Source organism: Rattus norvegicus, chromosome 3 (assembly GCF_036323735.1).
Source record: "Rattus norvegicus strain BN/NHsdMcwi chromosome 3, GRCr8, whole genome shotgun sequence".
NCBI lineage: Eukaryota > Metazoa > Chordata > Mammalia > Rodentia > Muridae > Rattus > Rattus norvegicus.
The window spans coordinates 82,319,721-82,332,876 of NC_086021.1; the positions used below are offsets into that span (position 1 = coordinate 82,319,721).

At 42.4% G+C, this 13,156-nt stretch overlaps 1 protein-coding gene across 50 annotated transcripts in view; it reads right to left on the bottom strand.

Annotated features, from left to right (window-relative positions):
- Ttn (titin) overlaps window positions 1-12,410 on the bottom strand; it is a 272,483-nt gene extending 260,073 nt beyond the window's left edge. For 49 of the 50 annotated variants that reach the window (XM_039106393.2, XM_063284706.1, XM_039106391.2 and 46 more), the window contains exons 1-6: window positions 12,185-12,410; window positions 10,010-10,113; window positions 7,589-7,792; window positions 5,586-5,873; window positions 5,026-5,111; window positions 4,692-4,933 (exon numbers count right to left, since the gene is read on the bottom strand). In XM_039106393.2, the coding sequence (XP_038962321.1) occupies window positions 4,692-4,933; window positions 5,026-5,111; window positions 5,586-5,873; window positions 7,589-7,792; window positions 10,010-10,100 (911 nt within the window). In that variant the 5' untranslated portion in view covers window positions 10,101-10,113; window positions 12,185-12,410. The remainder of the gene's footprint in view (window positions 1-4,691; window positions 4,934-5,025; window positions 5,112-5,585; window positions 5,874-7,588; window positions 7,793-10,009; window positions 10,114-12,184) is intronic. The other variant, NM_032068.1, reaches the window with a different exon arrangement.
- Between the last annotated feature and the right edge of the window lie 746 nt (window positions 12,411-13,156).

Genomic DNA, 13,156 nt, shown 5'->3' on the forward strand with positions numbered 1-13,156 from the left:
TAATAAGCTTTAAAAAAAAAAACCGACCACCATAGAAAGGACAGTGTGTTCCCAGCTCCAGTTGGGGATGGGAGAGCATTTGATGGGTGTCACATGGTTTTAGTAACTAAGTGCTTGTGCCACTCTAGACTAAAAATAACCCACATTTCCTCCTCCCTTTGTCCTTCCCGCCCCCCTTGTCCCTTTTCCCCTTATCTCTCCACAGTCGAAACCACTTCAGTGTCTTGTGAATTCCCAGGTCAGGTGGAAGCTTTCTTGCTGAGCTTTGCAGAATTGTTTTGGGAACTGGCTGAGCTCTGCAGCAGGGGACTGCTGTTCTAGCCCAAAGTACCCATGGTTAACCCTTTTTAATTCCTCTAGGTTTATTTCTATCCTCCCCATCATCAACTTCTTACACTGAGAATTCCCTTTATATGATATTAGAACTATCTGGTCAGTCGGCTACTTCGAAGCCTTTTCATTAAATTGATAAAGTATCTTCTTCCAAAATACTTTCGTGGTTGCCTTTCGTGTGTGTATGCAAAGTGCAAATAGGACCTGTCAACGGCTGTGGGCATTGAATCCTGACAGTGGTAGCCCAAAAGCCACATTGTTATTGTCAGCCATCATTCTAAGTACAGATCAACTATCTGAACACAGTTTTCAAAATTAATTTTCAATTAATTTGTTTTCCTCTTCTACCTCTTGGTGGCAGTGTTGCTTTACAAATTCTTCACACGAGGCCATGTTTATCAATGTATTCTGGTATTTGCATAGGGTATGTAGTCTACATCAATCATAAATAAAACAATTGCCCCAATTAAGCTGAAGGTCCAGTAATATTTTCTCTAAAATACAAGAGAACTTGGCAGAATATTACATCAACCTGTTTCATGAAGAAACATTTAATCATTTTCTTATAAAAGGCTATCTGTGCTGGGGGGGGCAATTTACATTTTAGGTAAGAAACAGTAGTCAAGCGTAAGGGTGGGCTAACGAATGTATCTCTATCGTGAAAAGAAATTGCCCTGGAGATCTAACAAAGACCAGGTTAGAATGGTAGGGAGTCCACGCCAATTGAAGAAAGGCAGAGAGACAGGAGCTTGGGTTTGGACTTGCTTTGTTCTTGCTGCTCCTTGCTAAGTGGGTTTAATTCAGAAAGAGCTTGCGACATGATTAGCATTACGTGACTGATTAACAGCAGGCTTCAGGGAAGCCCATGACTGTGAAAATCAATGTAATTTGAGCCATTACCGGAAAGTGCTTATTTTTGCACTTACAATAAAAAAAAAAATAATCACTGGGTCACAGCTAGCCACAATGCACCTCGTCCAGTGAAATATGCTTGCTTTATCTACAAAAAGAATCAAAATTAAGCCATGGAACATTTTAGGAAGGAGTCTATCTGGGATAACCATTATTTTCTTCAGAAGCTGGCATTTATATTTTGTAATTATTTTAAAGCAAAATTTGCAGACTAAGTAACTGGATCCCTACTAATAGACTCTCAGAAGGCTAAGATGACCACTGTGCTCCATGGGGGTCAGGCATCTGTAATTCTAAGTGACCCTCAGGCTTGAGTATAAAATACAGAAAAGCTGTTATCTCTCAGAGATTACATTTGGCATGTGTTGTGAGCGATTTCATGGTATACAACCAGTAGACAGCCTGAGAGTAAACACATTTTTTTTTTAAAAAAAAAAATGATAGGTATCTTTGTAAAACTGAGCTTTTTGGTTAAGATTTCATGTTAGTTCTGCCCAAATACCTTCAATCATTTTTAAGTGACCAAAATAAAAATTAGAAGATACTTAACATGTTATAATATGTTATTTGAGCATTTATATCATTCCCCACATTTTAAAATTTGTTCTGTATGATTGGTTTTTTTCATTAGAAATTAGTTGGTCGAATTCCTAAATATATCTGGTAGTCCCTATGTTCTGTTCTGTTTTTTCTTTTCTCTCTCTCTCTCTCTCTCTCTCTCTCTCTCTCTCTCTCTCTCTCTTTCTTTCTTTCTTTCTTTTTTTTTTTTTTGGATTTTTTTATTTACATTTTAAATGTTATCTCCTTTCCCAGTTTCCTGTCCACAAGTCCCCTACCCCATCTCCCCTCCCCCTTCTTCTATGAAGGTGTTCCCTCACAACCACCTGCCCCTTCCTGCCTCCCCACCCTGAAATTCCCCTGCACTGGGCAGGGGGTCCAGCCTTGGCAGGAGCAAGGGCTTCTCCTCCCATTGGTGCCCAACAAGGCCATCCTCTGCTACATATGCAGCTGGAGCCATGGGTCTGTTCATGTGTACTCTCTGGATGGTGCTTTAGTCCCTGGGAGGTCTGGTTGGTTGGTATTGGGGTTGCAAACCTCTTCAGCTCCTTCAGTCCTTTCTCTAACTCCTCCCATGTGGTCCCCATTCTCAATTCAATGGTTGGCTGCTAGCATTTGCCTCTGTATTGTCATGCTCTGGCACAGCCTCTCAGGAGATAGCTATATCTTCTTTTTTTTTTTTTTTATCTTTATTGACTTGAGTATTTCTTATTTACATTTTGATTATTATTCCCCTTTCCAGTTTCCGGGCCAACACCCCCCTAACCTTTCCTCCTCCCCTTCTATATGGGCTTCCCCTCCCCATCCTCCCCCCATTACTGCCCTCCCCCCAACAATCACGTTCACTGGGGGTTCAGTCTTAGCAGGACCCAGGGCTTCCCCTTCCACTGGTGCTCTTACTAGGCTATTCATTACTACCTATGAGGTCAGAGTCCAGGGTCAGTCCATGTATAGTCTTTAGGTAGTGGCTTAGTCCCTGGAAGCTCTGGTTGCTTGGCACTGTTGTTCATATGGGGTCTCGAGCCGGGATAGCTATATCTTAACTCTCCTCTAGAACTGCCTGTGTTTAGATGGCTTACAAGGTCTTGTTCCTGCATGAAGACTGCAAACTGTTTCTGGTCTGACATTGTTCACATTGTAGCTAGTTGGTGTCCTTTGTGAGCAGTTAGCAACAATGACTCATCCTCAGAAAAGAGCATGGCTTCCCCACACACACACACATAAATGTACTATTTAGTCAAACAATGACCTTGCATTTCGCCATAGAGATAGAGATGTCCTAAGTTTGGTTGTGGATCTGCAAACCTAATTTTAAAAGCTCTCCCCCATAAACATTTCTTCTATCCTTTTCATTTTTAGTTCGTGCTTAATTCATTCATTCGTGTGCATGTATGTCTGTCTGTGTGTCTGTGTGCGTGTCCATGTGAAATGGGTGTCCATGTGAGTGTGTGTCCATGTGAGTGTGTGTCTAAGTGAGTGTGTGTGTGGGTATGTGGAGGTTAGTGAGCAGCTTCTGGGGTCAGCTCTTTCTGTACACCAGTGAGATCCCAAGGATTGATTTCAGGTTGGTGGTGAGTGCCACTGCCCCCAAAACATCCTGCTGGACTCCCTTTAGTTTTTTAACCTTAATCAAGATGCCATTTACTTGGCACTCCGTCTGAGGTTGAAGCCCAGGTTGGCCTTCTTCCCAACAGACACCTAATTAGGCCAGTCTTATTTGTGAAGTAAAATCCCTTCCCCTTGATTAAAAAACAAATTCCCTATATGCTTACATCTACATCTGTGCTCTCTAGTCTGTGTCCTTAATGTGCTGTCTGTCACTCTCCTTTTTACACAGGTGGGCATCAATACGGGATCTTACCTGTGCCAGATGAGCAACCTTCCTCTAGGCCAACCCTACGCCCACCATATTATTTTGATCACAGCGACTTTACAGTGAATTTGGATTTTTTTTTCTTTTTTAGGCCAACAATCTCATTTTGGCGCTTTAGCTTTCTTAGCAAGAGAACTTGATCTATGTCATTTTAAAAGTTCATTTGAATTGATTAAAATAGACTTTTTGTGTGTATGTTCAAATTTTGTAGAGCTCATCATGTTAAAAGCCTCATTATAGACTAAATCCCAAAGTTTCGGTTGCTGTGAGTGATTTGTATATGATTGTATAATTTCCGAGCGCTGATGATATAGGCTCACCCTGGAAAATACCTACATTTTAGCTAAGGGTAGAAATTTACTTTTCTTCTTGGGGAAAATAACATAAACATATGGAAAATATTTGGAGCATTTTTGCTTACTATTTGAGAGTGTGAGCGTTTTGGATAAAGGTTTCCTATTTCCTAGGGATAAATTCACCTGATGAGCGCATTGATTTCTTCCAAAACACTCCAAACCAGTCTGGCTGTGCCTCCCTTTCTTTTACGGAGGACATAACTAAGACCTTGGGAAAGCCCCTACCCTCTTTAGCTCTGGTTTCTTACCAAGAATATTGGGGAATCACCTTTTTTTCCAGGGGTTGAAAATATTTAATGAGATAACACACATAAGGAACTTATCACTGAGGTGACAGACCACATGTCATAGTGATTATGCTATTATTAAAACTCGCACCTCAAGTCAAACTATATGCAAGCAGTCAGGGGGATTTAACTCTAAATTCTGTGTAACCGTTACCCCTACTTGCCTCGTCACATTTTGGTTCCAAATGTGTATCTGTCGAATGGACTGCAAATACAAATTCAGAACCAGAGCTTGTAAACGTCCACAGAAAGTGAGGATTGTAAAGCTCACATCTGAGGATTTCTTGGTCTCTTTCCTTCACATGCTTCTGACTGCTTAACCCTTAATTGTAAAAATGCACAAACAACACAGTCTCTTGAGGGAAGGCTTACCTGACTGGAGATGGGGTCGGTGCCCGCACGTGTCTGACCGGGGAGGGGGAGTGTCTTATGGGTGATGGGGACTGTTGCCGGGCCAGCTGTGCTTTGGCGGCAATGGAAGGTGGTGTTGGAGACCTGGATTTGGGCTTGGGAGGTATCCTGGGAGGTGTTTTATGCGGCAGCTGTCCAGTGGCGCCATCTATGACCATCTCAACTGTTGCAATTGATCTGGCATCAAAGTGGGCTTCAATCTTCTAAAACACATGAAAGCAGAGGCCATGGTGAGTGGGAAAAGCCAGGGAAGCGAGAATGGGGAGAGCTGGGAGCTGCTTGATAGGAAAATTACCTTTTCTGTCCGGGTTTGTCTGGTTTCTGAAATCTGAGCCGTTGAAACAATTGTCTTTGTCTTTTTAGCGGGCACTACTTCTTCACCTACAGAAATGGAAGGACGAGCGTTTTTAGGAGGGGAAAAAACGTGATTTTTTTTTTTTTTTTAAGAGAATCCATTACTTGGGACTAGAAAGTCATCCTGATTTCCTGTATGTAACAATAGGAAAACGGTTGTGGCTTTTGTGTGAATATACATTAGATGGAGAAACAGAAAGTGTTTGATAGAGAGGAATTTCTGTGGACTGCTTATTTAAATATCTTGTTATTTGCCAACAACATGCAGATTTGCATTACTCGGTTGACACATGTTCTGGTTATCACTTGGTCAACTGTAGTGAGCTTCAACATAGAACTCTTAGAACCCTCTGCCAGAGACCTTCTGCTGGGGGTTGGAAAAGGCCGCTTCGATCTTAGCTCGTGCTAACACTGTCAGGATAGCCATATGGGGGAGCGAGCAGAACCTCAGCCCCACAAGCTCCCACTGTAGGTCCCCTCTCTCTAAGCCCCATCACATACCTTGGACCAGCAGGTCCGCAGTGGAAGTAGCTCTCCCGACGCTGTTGGTGGCGTTTACAGAATAGGTCCCGGAGTCTTCAGGGTATGCTTCTGCAATCAGTAAGCTGTAGAGGTCGCCTTCTTGAGAAATTTGGAAATCAAGGGAGCTCTGGATTTCGGCTCCATCCCGGTAGAACTTCACCACAGGTGTAGGGATTCCAGTCACTCTCACTTGGAGTCGCGCTTGGCTTCCTTGTCTCACAGTCATGCTCTGCAGCCGTTGACTGAAGTTGGGTGGTGCGGTCTCGGCTGCCAGGGGCAGAGAAGAAAATCAGGCCCGGGAGTCGGGTGCTCCCGACAGCTCTGAGTCCTAAAGCAGGGATTGACTTGCGCAGGCCCAGCATCCTTGACTATCCCAGCTCTCCCACTCAGCAGAAAACATCTAGAATGCAGCAGGAGCAGAAGCAGGAGCAGAAGCAGGAGCAGAAGGCCCCTCTGCTCACGATTCAGTTTCAATCGCTTTGCTCTTGTGAGTGGTTCTAGGCTACCATGATTACTTTCCATTTCTTAGTCATGTATATGCATGTGTGGACAAGCTTGTGTGTGCCCTCTGTTTGCAGGTGTCTGTCCGTAGAAGCCAGAATACTCCAGAACTGGAGCTATAAGCAACCACGTGGGTACTGGAAACCACACCCAGTCCTCTATAAGGAGTGAGCTCCTTAACGGCTTGGCTACCTCTCTAGCCCTTCATGCTTCACCAAAACGTCCAGATGCTGCTGTACTAACCCAGACCTTGCCTTTCGCTAGGACGCTAAGGTAGTTTTGCAAGCTACTTAAGTCTCACCGAAGTGAATCCCTGTGGTTAGTAAGGTGAGTGTATCCAAGAACTTACTGAATCATTCAGGTTTAATCTGATTTTAAAAAAATCCTCCAACTAGATAACTAGATTGATAATAAAATGACCAAAATATGTACTCGCATTTAAAATGTTAACCCACCCACGCCTTTGTGTTAACTACGCTACAGGAAAAAAAAAAAAAAAAAGAAGGCTTTTTGGTTAGTTATATTAAAAGAGAAGTTTCCTCTTTAATTTTTAACTGTTTAGCATTTGCAAACATTTTGCAATGGATGTTAGCTGTTTTTTTAATCTCCGATTCCCTCCTCTCATCCTCCTCCCTCTTCCACTGGTACCCTTCTTCTGTCTTCTGTTTGTGTGTGATAAACTGAGTTTAATCGGGGTCTTTGTGCAAGAGCATCTGATCAGCAGCTCCACTGCTGGAAACAGTGATACCTTTCCTCCAACTACCATTAACTGCCAGGACTCCCCAGGTTTGGATACGCCCTTCTGCGCTTCCAGCTCCCTGATGAAGCGTAGAGTGTGACCCAAGGTGTTTCTAAGGTACTGTACTTCTTCCCGCTCTGAGTTTTCTGAGTGCACGTAAGGCTCATCCCTAAGCGACCTGGTGTGCTTCCTGTTGAGGTCATTTATGACCATGGGATTAATACACGATAGAGTTCAGACACGATGTTGCTCCTGGACAGAACCTGCCAAGGTGATGGCTTTATGGGAAAGTGGTGTCATATATTTGAATGAAAGCATTTGGCCTTTTTCTGAGGATGTTTACTGTGCAATACTTTCAATGCCTGCCTTATGGCCTGTTCATGTCAGAATTACGGGAATGTTCCTTAAAATAGAAACTCCCAGTGATTTCCAGATCACTCCTTCCTTGATAACTTTACGGGCAGGCTCTAAACTCTCCACTGGCTGAGGAACAGGATGTTTAGTGTTTCTTCAAGATACTTTGAGTATGTGATGTGTACAGAGACCCTGCTTCTCAGATGCCTTATGCTTCACCTTCAAAGAGGACAGAATTGGACAATGCCATCGTGGTCACTTATCCTACAGATACACCTTCAGCTTGGGAGCGGCCTCCCTTGTGCTTAGAGCTCTATCTGGACTGCTGTCCTGCACAGGAGACAGACGCCCTCTGGCCTAGCTGATAGGCTGGTGCCTAACAACTTACCTGTCACAAGAAGCTCAGCAGTACTAGTCGCTTGTCCAGATCCATTGGTGGCTCTCAGGGAGTATCGTCCACTGTTGGCTTTAGTCACGGCGGGGATCATCAATCTAGCGCGGCCATCGCTAAAGGAGATCTGCACGCCGGGCAGAGTGGAAGTTGAAATCACCTGGCCATCCCGAAACCAGCTCACCTCAGGAACTGGGGAACCTGGAAGGCAAGCAGAGCCATCTTTATGTTGGAGTGGGTGTTGCCCAGTCCTCTGTTCTCTCTCATCAATGCAACTTACACTAGCCTAGCCAAGCAGCCAGAGTGGAACCCACAGTGATACCACGACAGCCATAAGTTAGAAATGTAAAACTGTGGGCCATTTGTGGCAGATTACATAGTCTATAAAATGCCCCTTTATTTTATAGATTGGGGGTTTGACTGAAGTTTCACTATATTTCCAAGGTCTCTCAGCCATCAGTGGTACAAATTTGGGTAGAACTTTCATCTTCTATCCTCTGGTCAGTGCTCTATGGGCTTTAGTTCCGGAGACATCATTAGAATGATGAGAGGGGTTCCTAAGCATGGAGAGCTGTGGAAACTTTGAAGGAGAAAGTGACAGTTGCCATCTCTGAAAACACGAGGCAGCGAGGCCATCTTACAGCTCTGCCTCAGAAGGGCATGCTTGGTCCCCTCCTCTGCTGTCTCAGGGACACCGTCCAGAATGTCTCTGCAAATGTCACTGCAGCAAAAATGTCCTCACAGGGGCAGGCTGTTCCTCATGTTAACTCTAGAGCCAAACCCAGTCTTCCAGTGAGAGGAAAGCCAGATTCCCTTCCCTCACTGCTAGAACCATATCGGTGGTTTCATGTTTCATTTAAGTCTAGTGTGTTCAGAATTTGGAAGGCTACTTCAGGAAAGGTTTACTTTGCATCTGACATAAATGCTTGTGACTGCTGTCCTTGAGACAGGAGGCGATGGTATTAGCATGTTCCTGTGTTGTCCTTATATCAACTGACCTCCCATTATGGGAGAGTGAAGTTTGTTAGACTAACTTGATGGTGTCAGATGTCAACCGTGACGTATCTCTAAGAGCTTGAAGGCTCATAATTAGAAGGAATTGAGGATGCGAATATGCCAGCTCACTGCTACACAAAGGAGAAAATCCCCAGACACCATGTGTGCTCTGCTCAGTTTAGAAGTTACAGAGGACTTGAAGAAAAACAAGCGAATCATTTGGGATTAAGAGTTCATCATGCAAGAGGAAAGCTGAACTGATTTCCATCGATAGCAGATGGGTGAAGTTATGATGTTTTTGCAAAGCATTATGAAGTAGGTAAGACACACATAATACAGAAAAAGGAAATGGAAAGAAAGCTTTAGTTAATATCTTTATTACAAGCATACATTTTAAAAAGATAGAGAAAATGTGTTCACCACAGGGATACATTAAATTATGAACTAATCGTGAATATCAGTTAACCCTATAACCTTACACAGCCAGTTATGTATGGTACTATAGAAGAAGACAGATTGATTAAATCATTTTGAAATTAATAACAGTACAGTTTACAGACAAGGCCCACTTGTTATACATCATGCAAGGTCTAGAATCATCCCTAAAACAAGAGATGAAGAAAAAAGAAATGGGTGAATTTCCTTTTAAATAAATTGGGAAAATGTTTGTACCCTTTTGAATAAAGAAGCTAAAAAAGAGAGACGATATTATGTCTTGCCATTCATTACAAAAGGGAGTTCTTTAATTCACTAGAGTAATTTAATAAAGATGGAAAAACAACAAAATAAATATCATGAGTAGTCACTGTGTCTGCTCCTATGGAAAGTTGTGATGAATGCCTTATATACATATAAATATATAATTGCATGTATTTACAATATATAGTATATATTTACTATAACATTTATATATTAAATTATATAATGTTAAATTATATCATATATTTGTGTATTTAATAATGATACATAAAATATACATTTTATTAAATATGGTATATAAAACGTGTGTTTTATATGTATAAAATTGGGGTTCCCAGACTATCTACCAAGAATCTCTGTCACTGAATCCCACAGTACTAGGGTTCTAGTCTGTCAGGCTGGATCTGCCCCCGAACCCAAATATAGAATGACCAAATTTGATTCTTCTTAGTTGCTGGATTCTGACAGCAAATTTTAACCTAATGCTAATTATTTTTGCTTTGTAGAACTATAAATATGAATAAAACATTTTCAAAACATTTTTAAGTCATTATATTGTCAGCATCCTGTGAATGGTGTGCCCTTAAAATGACCCTTCTGTCGTGTTATGCCAATTTTACATAGTAAAAGCAGCTTTTAAACTTGGTTTCAAGACAAAGAGAACGTTCCGTGTATTGGAGGAGGCAGGTGGAAGGGGAAGGGAAAGCCTTCATAAGAGCTTACCACTAATGTGAGCCTCAAAGGTTGCGGCACTACCCTCCAGTACCACAACACTTTGTAACGGCTGCGTAAACGTCGGTGCTTGAGTAGTCATCTTTTTAGGCACTCTGGAAAGAAAAAAAGAAAAACCCAGTAAGAATATTGATGCTCAAGGCCCCTCAGCATCTTCTTGGTGGAGACAGACATGTATTTCCCCAAATGGATTTGTCCAGTATGAGGCACTAGAGCAAGAGGACACCTTCTCCTGGTTGGACAAACAGAGCAAGGAGCGCCCCCTAGTGGTCAGAGTCGGAACATTCGCTCATACTAACACCGAGAACTCAGGTTGGGCCAGAGTGAAAGGGAAAACCATGCTAGAACACAGGAGCAGCCAAGGGATTTCAGAGTCGTGGTGTGACAAATGAACCTTTGCATCGACACAGCGTGTAAGACACAATCGCATAAACAACAGTTCCCTCCCCAGCAGTTCTCACGCGTAGTGCCAGCGTTTTATAAGGTGACCTTGCTTCAGGCTCTGTCCCCTTACTTAAAATCACCGCCCAAACGAAAAAATCTGTACTTTGCAAGCAGTTGGCTGACTTGAAAAGTGTTGGCAAGTGTTTTCTCCTCCTCAAGCTTTTTGCTCTTTCCGACAGCATGAGGAGCTTCCCACACCCTAGTATTTCTGTACATTGTATGCAATGGCACAGTTAATGCCGTTGAAGTAATATTCAGGAAGAATATGTAACAGGCCAAAGTTTATTATAGGTCTGAAAGAAAAATGCAGCCTTGAGTTCTTCACATGAACGGAGCTGTGTGTGAACCGAATAACGGAGGGCTGGTGGGAATTGTTCATCGGAATAAAAAGATCTGTGCTTCATTATGTGAAATATTCAACAACAAAAAGAAAAAAAAAACGAGTAAAATTTGCAGTTAAGCCCTTTTGTAAGTGGAGGAAAGTATTTCATCTACCATTTTCTGAGACTACATGAGAAAATTCTTATGCATAAATACCTAAGTAGTTCCTTGAAGCACACCAATGTTCTGACATTAAAGGGCAGAATTGCCAATTGCCTCATTCTTATCCTTCACAACGGTCTTTGTTCACTAAATGTTACCCTGCAATATCCTTCTTAGTCCTGTAACTGATTTTTTTTTTTTGAGACAAAATTCATACCCCATAAAAATCCAGATGTCACCCAAAAATTTCCAGGAACCATTTCTCAGGAACTCTTGCTTCCAGCACGTTATCTTTCGGGTGAACACATCTTATGTCTAGTTTTTCCTGTCTGCAAGCCAGTGTATTCTCAAAAAATAGCTATCTCCTTAGATAAACCACGTATAATTATGTATTTATCTAATAACGGGCATTTACAATTTGTAATCTAATCCCAGGAAGATAGGAAATCAAAGTGTATTTAGAAATTAAGAATCTTTTATTTCTTACCCTTTTTAGCATTAACATTATCTCACACCATATAACTGGATTGTGGGTTGAATTAAAATGCATAATGAGATTTGGAATCTTCTAGAAAGCAATTCTATAGCTTCATTGAAAACTTATAAAAATGTTGGGAATTAAAGAGCCCAGATAGGTTTGATATTCTCATTGTCTAGGAAGACTAAATTTATTTCTGTGAGCACTTGCTTCTTGGAGGCCTAAGGCTGCAGGCATGCATCTCAAATGTCACACTCCCAAAATAAACCATCCGGCTTGACTGACAGCAGACAAGTGTTCTTCCACAGTCCGCAACAGATACCTTAGCAGTTGATTCCCTTAAAAAGTCACTGGGTGTAGCTGATGCCACATGGGTTTTCTCTGTGCTATTCTTGGCCTGCCTTGCTTTATCACCTGGTCACATGACCTTGTACATTCTCCACAGACAAGTCTACTAAGGAAGCAAACATTTAAGCCCCCACTTCAGACTCCTGGTTCTAGGGCATCTCTTTAAAAATCAGAATGGTTGACTATGGTTATAGGCATAAGTACTTGATTTCTCTCTCTCTCTCTCTCTCTCTCTCTCTCTCTCTCTCTCTTTCTTTCAGAAAATGTACATTTCAAAACCAAATTTAAAATGCAGATTCACACTGTAGGTCAGCAAGATGAAACCTTTAACAGAAGGCATTCGTGGCTCAAATCATCAAATAGCAACCAATCAGAAAGAGGTCTAGGAGTCAAACAAACTGGTTCTCACTCACCTGATTTCTCAAGAGTGCCCAAAAAGGGTGGGACCAAGCCCAAGGTTCTGAAACGACGTCCTACGTAGAGTTGGTTTTTCCAACCATCTCCGACATGAATCGGTGAGCCTCTAACCCTCCAAACAAAACCACACAGTCAGGACTGTGTAGTTTTGTTTTCTATGCAATCCCTACACCCGAGGCGAGGTGGGAATGCGCGACTGCTCCAGAGCCAGGGGCTGGCTGGCCCTTATATTTCCCAGATCTGCTGACAGCCCAACATCCTTAGAGCCTGGCTCTGTGATTGGCTCCGTTAGGAAGGCATGATGGGAGAGGACCTATTTGGGAGTAGCACAAACCACCTGTTCCTCTGATTGGCAGTGCTAAATTTAGCCTTTTAGAAGAGGCTTTACCGAGGAAATAGAATTGTATTTTAAAAACGACCTCAACAGGGGCTCAGAGACAGGAGTGTTTGTTGCAAACGTGAAAAATCTACCCAGGTGGACCTGAAGCCAGAATGTGACAAAGGATAAAACTTTTGGACATTTGTAGATCTAAAAGAATCCTGAACTTGAGCCCGGTGCTCTGTGAGTCAGGCTCCACTTCTGTTCCCTGCCCTCTAAACCCAACCAAATGGACCTGCCAATCATGACAGCTGATGAAGTAATTTATATCATACATAGGTTTCATCTTCTCTGATAAACTTAGCACTTGAAGAGAACCCATTTGTCCTGTTGGTTCTATGGAATAGCCACCCCAGTGTTAGTGAGTTATGTGTGGCACAGTTCTGCAGGAAATAAGACCCAAAGGCAAAGTCTGCATAATGTATGCAGTGCACTGTATGGGACAATGCCTTTGCTCTAACGAGAGTTCATTTTTGCCTGCCAGTAATATTTACCGATACCCACAGGCTGCCCTTGCTGCCTGGTGAAGTCCAAGCTTAAACTATCCACAGTGTTGTTTTACTCGGTGTAAGGTTAGTACCAGGGTGAG